The sequence below is a fragment of the Sphaeramia orbicularis genome, chromosome 6, assembly GCF_902148855.1.
Source record: "Sphaeramia orbicularis chromosome 6, fSphaOr1.1, whole genome shotgun sequence".
Classification (NCBI taxonomy): Eukaryota; Metazoa; Chordata; class Actinopteri; order Kurtiformes; family Apogonidae; genus Sphaeramia; species Sphaeramia orbicularis.
This window is the reverse complement of record NC_043962.1, coordinates 46,173,188-46,186,390: the sequence shown is the minus strand read 5'-3', so window position 1 is coordinate 46,186,390 and position 13,203 is coordinate 46,173,188. Positions and strand designations below refer to the sequence as shown.

The 13,203-nt window shown below is 33.1% G+C and overlaps 1 protein-coding gene across 3 annotated transcripts in view; it reads left to right on the top strand.

The window, feature by feature from the left end:
• The window catches only part of tead4 (TEA domain transcription factor 4), a 39,772-nt gene extending 31,795 nt beyond the window's left edge, over positions 1-7,977 (top strand). For all 3 annotated transcript variants that reach the window (XM_030136946.1, XM_030136945.1, XM_030136944.1), the window contains exon 11: positions 7,012-7,977. In XM_030136946.1, the coding sequence (XP_029992806.1) occupies positions 7,012-7,125 (114 nt within the window). In that variant the 3' untranslated portion in view covers positions 7,126-7,977. The remainder of the gene's footprint in view (positions 1-7,011) is intronic.
• The last annotated feature ends 5,226 nt before the right edge of the window (positions 7,978-13,203 follow it).

Genomic DNA, 13,203 nt, shown 5'->3' with positions numbered 1-13,203 from the left:
GAGTTGTATTTTGCATAATATATGAGGTAATAACTAGCATTAGAGTATGTTAAAATGTGAGAAAACATCAAATTAGCAGGCTTAAAGATGTTTTTATTTCATTGTTTTCATTTTACTTTCTGATATTGGGTTTTAAATACATGTTTCTGTACTTAAAAAATTAAATGCATGGCCATTTTTGTAACTCCATGAAAAAAAAACTTGATGGCAATTTTTTTTTATGCCTAAGGAGGTATAAAAACACTCCAGAAAAAAAAAAAATCTTGACTAAGGTTCTCATAATTCATGCATGAAAGGGTGACCTGAACACACAATGACAATAAAAGCTATTCTGTTCTATTCTGTTCTATTCTATTCTATTCTGTTCTATTCTATTCTATTCAAAAATCCTTAAACTGAGAAAATACACCATTTAAAACAGCATAAGGTCATTTTGATTATATGTTATTTTTGGCAGTAACATGTCTTCAGCAGGTCTTGGGATGGGTCCATATTACTACCGTGTATCTACTCTTATTTTAGCAACTGTAAATGTCTGGGAACCAGCTGCTGTATTTTCTGGAGAGTAATGTTGTCCCATCTTTTACCAAATTCTCGCTGCTCATCAGTCCTGGGTCTTCTTTGTGGTATTTTTGAAGTGTTTTACAGCTAATGTTTTCAATTGGTGAAAGGTCTGGACTGCAGGGAGGCCAGGTCAGTACCCAGACTCTTCTACCATAAAGCCAGCCATGAAGCTGTTCTACCAGATGCAATACGTAGTTTAACATTTTCTTGCTGAAATATGGAAGGCCTCTGCTGAAAAGAGCCTTGTTTAGATGGGGGCATATGTTCCTCTAAACCTGTATATACCTTTCAGCATGAATGGTTCCTTTCCAGATGTGAAAGCTGCCCATTCCATAGTCACTAATGCAGCGGTTCCCAACCTTTTTTGGCTTGTGACCCCATTTTAGCATCACACATTTCTGGCGACCCCAGACTTTCAGAACAGACATTTTTTTGCTGAAATTAATTTTATTTTCCTTGGTCAGGATATGTACAGTCAGTCCAGCTTGTATTTACAAGGCTGACAATTAATACTGAACAAACAATAACTCAAAATGTGAATTATGAAAGAGATGCAGCATCTTAACCGTTAGGGGTCTGAGCCTATTTTGGCTGTTTTTGAGTTCTTTTGATTTTGCCTTTATATACTATGTAAAGAAATGTTTACTATAGCCATGTTTAGTATCTGCTTTTTCAGCACAACTTCATCTATCTCATCTGCCAATTATTTTTTCACTTTAACCTACTATATCAACACAAAAGGCCAAAAAACACACAAATTATAAAATCCGATTTGAAAAATGTATATAATTTATTGCATAAATGACACAAAGATACTTAACGAACCATTACAAAGACTTTAAAAGTGAATATTGGTTCCAAATATTAATTATATAAAATCAAAATTGTAATAAATCAAAATTATACTCAAAAATTTGACCTAAAAGCATATCTTTACATAGGTGTTTTCTCCGGTTTTCTCCATCAATTACTAGAAATTTCAGGCAACCCCTGTTTGAATTCCAGGCGACCCCACGTGGGGTCCTGACCCCAAGGTTGAAAAACACTGCACTAATGCATCTCCATATCATCAGAAGCAGGCGTTTGAAGTCAGTTCTGATGATAAGATGAATGGTCTGTTTCTTCTTTAGTCAAGAGGATGCAGCGTCCATGGCTTCTGACAATAATTTCAATCAATTTGATGACAAAACAAGTACATTTTAAGTGCCCTTTGGACCAGAGAACACACTATTTCTAGATCATGTATGTGCACATACACCGTTGCACATAATGTTGGAATAGAATATTTTTACCTCTTGTCTTAAAGTGAGTATGACGATGTGATTTATTATTTTTAGATAAAATATAACTTAGACTTGCACCTGGTCAAAGGTGATGACTAATGTGTATAAATAGGAATAAAAAGAGGAATGTGTCTAAAAACTAAACTATTTCAACTTTATGGGCAACAGTGTACATAGGGTTTCTTTTTTGCATGATAGACTCAGTGTCCTATACAAGGATTTCTGGAATTTCCTGCTTTCTTGAATCCATGCAGTGATTTTAATACAGAATCATGCCTGGTTTTAATGCAGTGCTGCCTGAGGACCTGAAGATCACAGGCATCTGATACTGATTTTCAGTTTTGTCTCTGTACACTAACATTCCCCCATTTTTCTCACAGAATTTAGATTTTGTTGATTTAGTTACATACCGTAGATGATGAGACATTTAAAGTTTTTGTAATTTTACATTGGACAATGTTATTCTTAAATTGTTCCACATGTAGATGTAGAACCACTACCCATTTTGATGTTTTGTTTTTTTTTTTTAAATATCCAATATCACCGACCTGTTACCAATGAACCAAACTAGTTGAAAAATCCCCCTCCAGCTGTTTCTTTTTTATTCCCACTTACTTTTCCAACCCTCCATTTTTAGAGACACGCTGCTGCCGTCAAATCCAAAATTACCTTATTGTTTTTCTTAGAATGATTCATTTTCCCAGTTAAAACTTTTGATATATTTTTTGTGCTCTACAGTGAATAAAATATGGGTTTATGAGATTAGCCTGTCATTACCTCCGCCAAGAAGGTTATGTTTTTGTCGGCGTTGGTTTGTCTGTCTGTCGGTCTGTCTGGCTGTGTGCAAGATAACTCAAAAAGTTATGGACGGATTTGGATGAAAATTTCAGGAAATGTTTATACTGGCACAAGGAACAAATGATTCAATTTTGGTGGTGATCAGGGGTGGGGGGCACTGATCTGCCTTGGTGGAGGTCTGCGCTCTACGAGTGCTTTTCTAGAAACGACAGCACAGACCTCCGCCACGGCAGATCAGTGCCCCCCACCCCTGATCACCACCAAAATTGAATCATTTGGTCCTTGTGCCAGTATCAATATTTCCTGATATTTTCATCCAAATCTGGGGCACTGATCTGCCTTGGCAGAGGACTGCGCTCTCCAAGTGCTTCTAGTTTTATTCTGTTTTTATTTGCATTTTACACTATGATCCAGCTTTTTGGAAATGATGATGTAAAAGAATTGATTATATTTAACAGACATTTATGTGAAATTTTGGTGAACGTACTTTTTGCAAAGTAGTCCACAAAATGTATCACCATGGTTATTGGTAACTATGCCTGTACTTCCAGACCTTTTCTTCGCTTTTTATTCATTCTTTATGTAATCAGGAAGTCTCATTGAGATCAAAATCCCATTTGCAGAAGCGATCTAAGTACAAAGGAAAATGACATATGCACATTTAATTAACAATCTCTCTCACTTTGCAGAAACTAGTAGCTCTTGTAAGTCTTCTTGTTGAATAAGTGAATAGTATTGAAGTGCACAGAACCAGAAAACTCCCAAAACGGCCAATAATATTTTGCTACCTGTGAAGACCGTTTTTAATGGTTCCTTACAGCGATATATTTGGTGGTTTTCATTGTGTGTTGGACTTTTCTGAATGAGCTGGTGAGCAAACACAGAGAAGGAAGTGAATGAAGTAGAGTGCATCACCATAGTAACAAAGTGGTCCTCAACACCAGGGTTCAAAGACATCGGTGTCCCTTCCATTGGCGGCTGCATTCCTACTGGCCAGGGGACAATGACCATATTGAGCCCACACTGACGACTACATGGTAGCATGTCATTAGGTTTCTCAATGGGCTGATTTAGCTCATATTAACCATGAACAGTTCATGTGCACACACATACACAGACAACAAGGACAAGGACAAACTGCAAAACTGAGCACAATGGATCGATATGTAACAAGGACTCTATTCAATGTACTGCAATTGAGCTTGATGAATTGACACAGATGTGCACTTATTGTGTCCTTTGCATTATACCACTCTTGTTAGGTTTTTAGATACAAATTAGCCTTGTATATAGAGGTAGAGGGGGTTTCCAACTATGCATATGTCCTCCAAAGCCTTGTATTGCACTGTTGAAAAAAAATAATAGACATTTCAGGCTTCTTTTAGGAATCTGCTCCAAAATGTTATGGGGTTGTCCTTCATCCATGCCCTAAACTTCCACCAAATTTCATGAAAATCACTTGAGTAGTTTTTGTATAATCCCTCTGAGAGACAGACACGTACAAGTGATCCCATAACGTCTTTATCTGAGGCTATAATTTAACATTAGGACCAGATTGATTTTGTGTAATTAATTACTTACAGTCAGTTGTAGGGGTGTGATAACATACACCAGTGGTTCCCAACCTTTTTTGGTTCGTGACCCCATTTTAACATCACAAATTTCTGGTGATCCCATATAGTCAAAATGGAGCCTTTTTTTTTTTTTTTTTGCTAAAACTAATTTGTGTTTATCTTGTAGTAGTTTGCTATACTATCTAGTAAATAAACATTAATTTTAGATGGCATTTAGTTTATATAATGTATATTATTATGGACAGAGGCAGAAAAGCCAGGTGTAGATTACTGCACAAAGTGAGGATTTTATTTTCCGTGGTCAGGATATGTACAGTCAGTCCAGCTGTGATTTACAAGGCTGACAATTAATACTGAACAAACAATAACTCAAACCAAGGGTGTCAAACTCATTTTCTTCCGGGGGCCACGTTCAGCCCAAATTAATCTGAAGTGGGCCGGACCAGTAAAATAACAGCATGATAAACAATAAATAATGACAACTCCAAATTGTTTTATTGCAAAAAATAACATTCAATTATGCCAGTATTTACATTTATAAACTATCCAAACAAAAAGGATGTGAATAACCTGGGAAAAAAATGGAATTTGTTAAGAAATATAAGTACAATTTTATCAATATTATGCCTCAACTTATCATTTATACATAGGCACAAAACATTTAGTAACAGGCAGAAAACTGTTAAAATTGCACTTAATTTCCTTCATTTCCTCATTTTGTTCAAATTATTCACATGTTATTGTTAAAGGATAGTTTGTTAATGTAAACATTTTCACAATTTAATGTTTTTTGCACTAAATCAAAGAGAAAAAAAAATTGGTGTTGTCATTATTTCTATGTTATTATGATATTATTTTTGAGTTTGATGCCCTAACTTGCACTTTGTAAATTCATCCCACAGGCTGGAATGGAACCTTTGGTGGGCCAGTTTTGGCCCCTGGGCCGCATGTTTGACACCTGTGACTTAAACTATGAATTATGAAAGAGTTGCAGCATCTTAAACCGACCACAATGAACATTTGAAAGATAAACAGTACCACAGTGCTTCAGTTTCAGCTTCACAGTTTGTCATGTCTTGTATGTATTGGGATTGTCTCTCTAAACCAGGGGTGTCAAACTCATTTTAGTTCAGGGGCCACATTTAGCTTAATTTGATCTGCAGTGGGCCGAACCAGTAAAATAATAACATAATAATATAGAAATAATGTCAACTCCTAACTTTTCTCTATGTTTTACAGTGAAAAAAGTCAAATTAAACAATGAAAATGTTTACATCTACAAACTGTCCTTTCAAACAATGTGAATAACTTGAACAAACTGAAAGAAAGAGTGTAATTTTAACAATATTCTGCCTCAGTTTATCATTTCCACATACACATTGTAATATACAGATAACAGTGGATCTACAAATACACAAACATTTAGTATCAGGCAGAATATTGTTAAAATTGCACTTATTTTTCTAAAGACATTTCAGGTTCTTCACATTTGTTCAGATATTTTTTTTTTTAATTATACTTCGTTTTAGTGTAAATACATGAAAATATTTACATTTACAAAGAGAAAAATGTGGAGTTGTGAGTATTTATAGATTATTGTGATAGAATTTTACCGATCTGACCCACTGGAGATTGACTTGGTCTGCTTGTGGAACCTAAACTAAAATGATTATTTTCTTAATATCTATTTTTACATTTCACAAATTCATCCCAAGGGCCAGACTGGACCCTTTGGTGGGCCAGATTTGGCCCCCGAGCCGCATGTTTGACACCTGTGCTCTAAACTTATCGTATATTTTTTATTAGTAAGTTTCTATTTAAATTTTTTATCAATTACTAGAAATCTCAGGTGACCTCATTTGAATTCCAGGCGACCCCACATGGGGTCCTGATCCTAAGGTTGAAAAACACTGATATACAGTGTATTATTAGACAGTGAATATTTTGCAGTAATTGTCAGCTGTCCGATAAATACAAGGAAGAATTGTCTCGTGGAACATCTTTGCACATTTTGTCCTTGTATTCATTTTTCAGGGTTATAATTAAATTCTCCACCTATAAGATAAAACTATCATAGAATGACACTAAAAATAGATTCCCAAGGTTTTTGGTGAAGTCTTAGATAAATACTGTGATTTTTTTTCCCCCACACTTTCTACAACCTGTTTTCTTCTTGTAATATGTTAATTATGAATGTGTTTCTCTAATCGTATATGACAAATAGTTTCATGCATAAAATTGAAAAGTACAGTTGCAGAAAAAATGATTAGACCATTAAAAGTCATCAAAAACAATGGTTATGCAATGAAGTATTAACTCCTGTGTGTATCATGTGACTAAAACAGACAGAAAAGAAAACAAGGAATGCCTAAAAGCACTGTTTTTGTCAGTACAATGCCATAGATATTGATGAAAGAACTGAAGTGATTTTGGTTATTATCAAGAAAACATGGAAAATGTCTAGATATCAGCTCTGAAATTAAACTCTAATGAGCTATTTTTGTTGTTATCATTATATTTGTCCAAACAAATGTAGATTTAGTTGTACCAGGCATTAAAATGAACAAGAAATTGAAGAAAACAAATGTGGTCTAATTATTTTTTTCTGCGACTGTAATTGTGATTTAATTTTTTGGCCATATTGTTCAGTCTTCCTTTGAATGTTTTGTAAAAGAAAGGAAACACATAGCATTTATATGAAACTATATAGACTGAGTTTTAGAATAAAATCTCAGGTATGGGTTGTATATTTTCTCCTGCATAACTTGACTGAACTTTGTGTTTATTTGCAGGTGGTGACTAACAGAGACACACTGGAGACACTGCTGTGCATAGCCTACGTTTTTGAAGTGTCGACTAGCGAGCATGGCGCACAACATCACATCTATAGGCTTGTCAAAGACTGACTGTCACAGTTGGAACTGACCTGCTCTAGACCCACTGTAGCACCTCAGTGAGCAACAACACTAAACTACAGACTAGTTCCTCCGTAAGCTTAAAGCTGAAACTATACAATCCGGTCAGGAGCCCACAGAAACACAGGCTTCAACAGCGCACCTAGGAACACTACTACTACTACTACTGCTGAGGAAGAGGTGGATTTAGGACTTGGAAACTGAAAAAGGCTTTGTGTGAAAAGTGGTAAGAAAAAAAAGAAGAGGACCATGATACACTGTGGTCTATAAACCAAAGGAGCCAAAGCTAGCCAACAAGACCTGCATGAGAAAGTTGTCATTGGTGGCGTTTTTCATCTCATTTAACTAGTGCTTGTTTTTGATTTTGTTTCATTTACACACATGCATGTGCAGGGGATGGTCAACACACAGGAGTTTGGTGGCCTCAGGGTGCCACCTAGTGACTCAAATATGAATAACAATGGGAATAAATAATTGACACTAGACAGAGAATCTCTCCTTTGCACATCCATAAAATATCACTGTTTTTGGTGCCAATCGTTTGTGTTATTTGAGTAATTATGTACAGTGCCACACCACCTCCTCTAAACTGAGTTAAGAAATAAGAGGCTAAATGATTTAAAAGAGCTAGTGTATTCACTTTGTTTGATGTTTAATGTTCAATGTTTCTTGTATTGTATTACTGTTTTTGATTGGAAACAATCTGACTACAACAAAAGGCACATATGATAACACTGCTAACTTGAACCAGATTTGAATCTGTAAACTGAGGAGGCCAGAGGTTGTCTGTAACTGTAACTTGCCCTGAAGTGTCAGATGAAAATACAAGTGTTTCTTACATAACTTCTTTTTGCAGCTGCGTTTTGCGTTCTGTGAAAAGTGTGAGTCACTGTGATGCAAAATGATGACTACTATAGTATTACCAAACGCAAAGTGGTTTTATCGTAAATGAGTACATCACACAGTTACTGGAACTTAAACTCACCTCATCATGTCTTAAATTGAACCCATAATTTCTCTTCACCTACATCAGGGAAGGATAGATAGACTTGAGAAATATATTGTTTGGAAATATTTCTGTCATTAGTTTTACAGGGGATGTATTTTATATCAGACTGAATAAGATAAAACTGTAAATACACTTAAAAATCTATCAATTTGGTTATTCCATATGAAATCAACAGATTTTAAGAAAATTTCCCACCTGACCCTCTCAGATTTTTCTAAATTTTTACATACTTATAGAACATTATATATGATGGGAAAATCCAAAATTTCAAGGCTTAATTGTAAATAGTTCCAAAGTTATGACCATTTGAAGTAGGTAGGGGGTACCCTAAAATTGCGACCAAAATTAAGACTTGAAATTTTCGGCTATTTTTAGGCTTCTATAACTTCTGAACAACAAGAGCTAGAGGTCTGAAATTTTCAGAATCATTTCACAGGAATCTATAGTCCTAAGAAATGTGAAAATATTTACTTCAAATTTATAATTGCATGTTACAGAGAATGACAAAGTTGAGATTTTATCCATTGCGAACTTCTAAAATGCTACATTTGGCCACTCATTGCACAAAAACTAATTATCATATTCATTAGAAATTTTATGTGCTATATCTTGGCTACTTAGGGAATGGATCTGTGTAAAATGAAGGTCCTATGTTATGTTATGTATGATATATGAACAGCTGAAAATCAAAAATATCTGTCCAACCTTCAGATTCAAAGGTCAATATCAGCATGTGGGATAGGTAGGATCACAAAATAAAAGACACCATGTGAAAGTACAGGAATTGCCCTAAATTTTGACACCAAGCACAACTTGCTTCTATAAATCCCATATTTTAGCCGAAAACGTCCATATTTAATTTGAACATTTAACACAGAAGGATTTATAGAAGCAAGTTGTGCTTGGTGTCAAAATTTAAAAGTAAAAGAAGACACCATGTGGAAGGACAGGAATTGCCCTAAATTTTGACACCAAGCATAACTTGCCTCTATAAATCCTTCTATGTTAAATGTTCAAATTAAATGTGGACGTTTTCACCCCCAGGCATTTATGGCTAAAATATGGGGGCGTATAACTATGTAAAAAGTATGTAAAAATTTAGAAAAGTCTGAGAGGGTCAGGTGGGGACCAGTTGATGAAATTACATGGAATGACCCAATATTCAGAATACATCTCCTTTAGTGTTGGCTGTTTTGTCCCAGAATGCAGTTTCCTAAAGAGAGGAGTTATAGCAGCTGGAAATTAAATCTAATTATGTTTTGTGGTGGTGAAAACAACCCAAGAAGACCTCAAAGAACAACAAAGTAAGTGCTTAATTTAGGCTGTAATGAGTCATTTTCAGTACTGATTAATAATATGATTTTGTACATGTATTATTTAACATGTGGAAGTGGAAAAACACTTGTCTCAACCTATCAGAGCAACAAGTGTCATTTTCATGTTTATTTGGACTTTTTTGTTTTACCTATACAGACTAATTGTCCCAAACTTAAAGATTTTCCATTTAGAAAGTGTAGGATGTGACTTTATCCCTGAGTTCCTATTTGATTGATATTCTAATTAGATGTGAATTCATGAATAATTTGCAGTATTTACATATTAGCTGGGGTCAGTCATTACTTGTATGGACTTGGCTGCCATCTGGAGGTGGAGAGACACCATTATAGTTTTTAAATCCAGTGCAGCTAAGTCAGGGGTGTCAAACTCATTTTAGTTCAGGAGCCACATTCACCCCAATATGATCTCAAGTGGGCCGGACCACTAAAATAATACCAGTGAAATAAGTAAAATTACATTGTTTCCTTAAAAATCTGAATAACGTGAATAACTTGAAATGTCTAAGAAAAACAAGTGCAGTTTTAACAATATTCTGCATCAGTTTATCATTTACACATGTGCATTACAACTTACATTACAATTACAAATACACAAAATATATAGTAACAGGTATAATATTGATGAAATTGCATTTACTTTTCTCAAGACATTTCATATTGTTCATATTTCTTCAGGTTATTAATTTTTTTTGGTAAAAGGATAGTTTGTAAATGCAAACATTTTCATGTAATTTTACTTTTTTTTTTTACACTAAAACAAAGATAAAATCTGCAGTTGTCATTATTTATAGGTTATAATAACAGTATTGTTCTGGTCTGACCCAACTGAGATCTAATTGGTTTATATGTGTCTGTATGGAACCTGAAATAACAGGATTTTTACACTATTGATTAATATCTTCAGTGTAATTTTTGCATTTCACAAATTCATCCTATGGGCCAGATCGGACCCTTTGGCGGGCCGGATTTAGCCCCCGGGCCGCATGTTTGACACCTGTGAGCTAAGTAATTCAACCTGATCATTTTACAAGTGGATAGGATATTAATGTTTAGGCTGATAGTCTGTGGTTATTAACAGTCATATAAAAACTACACTACTGAGGTTAAAATTCAGTCCAGAGAGGCAGAGGAAGAACTCAGACCTTTTCAGTGAAATTAGCAATTCACCCATAAAGACCCCAGCAGCTGCCACAACCTGATCTATACAATTTAATACCTGTTGATCCACTAATCCTATTAATACATGGAAAGAACTGGTGTAAAATGCAGTTTGTCATCTTTTCATGGTCATCAGATATGACCCACATGGATGTTCAGAGGCTCCGCAGTGAACGTGGAAACACCGTCATCTTCTACAACATTGATTCATCAGTAAAACCCATGGAGTTGGATCAATGACAGTGGATGGAGACAATGGGTTTATATTAAGTTAGTGATATATTTTACTGAAAAGGTCACTTTTTCTTCAGTTTTCTCTGTTTCTGATATAATAACCTTTACCTTTAATCTCAATTTTATGGAAATTGACATGATCTGTGAATTAAATATAGGAAAATACCAGAGTTTTACTGTAAAAACACAAAATACAGAGGATAATATTATAATAAATGATGATAAATCACTTAAATCAAATTAAATATAGAGAAAAAAACTATTTTGGAACTTCCACATAAGAGGCACTGGGTCTTTGTGGGTTAAAATAAAAGGTGTTATAAAATAAAATAAAATAAAATAAAATAAAATAAAATAAAACAAAACAAAATAAAATAAAATAAAACAAAATAAAATAAAATAAAAATAAAAAAGCAGTAATAAACTAAAAGTAATAAAATAAAATAAAAGTAGAAGTATTTAAGTATACCTAGAAAAGAAAAAAGTACAGAATTACCCATTTCAGATTTTAGATATATGGATAAATATTCAGATATTGTGTTCATTTTTAATGTTACATGTAGTAATGGTGGAGCGTATTTAAATCCTAGTACTGCAGTGTTCAAAATATAATCTAGGCCCATAATATTACATCATAATTTATTAGAAGATTTTTATTATGTGACTGCAAATTAACTACAAACTATAAATATTTGTATTAATTGCAGGGGAATTAAGAGTATGATATTTGTCTCTAAGCTTCAAAACTATACTTTAGCACTACATCACTATTAAGAAAGAGTACATCCCATTAAATATAAGAAAATACCAGATTTTTACAGTAAAAACACAAAACACAGAGGATAATATTATAATAAATGATGATAAATCACTTAAATCAAGTTAAATAAAGAGAAAAAACTATTTTGGAACTTCCACATAAGTAGCACTGGGTCTTTGTGGGTTAAAATAAAAGGGGTTATGAAATAAAATAAAATAAAATAAAATAAAATAAAATAAAATAAAAAAGCAGTAATAAACTAAAAGTAATAAAATAAAATATAAGTAGTAGTATTTAAGTATACCTAGAAAGGAAAAAGTACAGAATTACCCATTTCAGATTTTAGAGCTATGGATAAATATTCAGATATTGTGTTCATTTTTAATGTTACATGTAGTAATGGTGGAGCTCATTTAAATACTAGTACTGCAGTGTTCAAAATATAATCTAGGCCCATAATAATACATCATAATTTATTAGAAGATTTTTATTATGTGACTGCAAATTAACTACAAACTATAAATATTTGTATTAATTGCAGGGGAATTAAGAGTATGATATTTGTCTCTAAGCTTCAAAATTATACTTAAACACTACATCACTATTAAGAACCAGTACATCCCATTAAATATAGGAAAATACCAGATTTTTACTGTAAAAACACAAAATACAGAGGATAATATTATAATAAATGGTGATAAATCACTTAAATCAAGTTAAATATAGAGAAAAAAAACTATTTTGGAACTTCCACATAAGAAGCACTGGGCCTTCGTGGGTTAAAATAAAAGGTGTTATAAAATTTAAAATAAATAAATAAATAAATAAATAAATAAAAATAAATAAATAAAATAATCTGTATATAATCTAGGCCCATAATATTACATCATAATTTATTAGAAGATTTTCATTATGTGACTGCAAATTAACTGCAAACTATAAATATTTGTATTAATTGCAGGGGAATTAAAAGTATGATATTTGCCTCTAAGCTTCTTAAAGCACAAATATATCAAAACTATACTTTAGCACTACATCGCTATTATGAAAGAGTACATCCCATTAAATATAGGAAAATACCAGATTTTTACTGTGAAAACACAAAATACAGAGGATAATATTATAATAAATGATGATAAATCACTTAAATCAAGTTAAATAAAGAGAAAAAACTATTTGGGAACTTCCACAGAAGTAGCACTGGGTCTTTGTGGGTTAAAATAAAAGGTGTTATAAAATTAAATTAAATTAAATTAAATAAAGCAGTAATAAACTAAAAGTAATAAAATAAAATGAAAGTAGTAGTATTTAAGTATACCTAGAAAAGAAAAATTACAGAATTACCCATTTCAGATTTTAGATATATGGATAAATATTCGGATATTGTGTTCATTTTTAATGTTACATGTAGTAATGGTGGAGCTCATTTTAATCCTAGTACTGCAGTGTTCAAAATATAATCTAGGCCCATAATAATACATCATAATTTATTAGAATATTTTTATTATGAGACTGCAAATTAACTACAAACTATAAATATTTGTATTAATTGCAGGGGAATTAAGAGTATA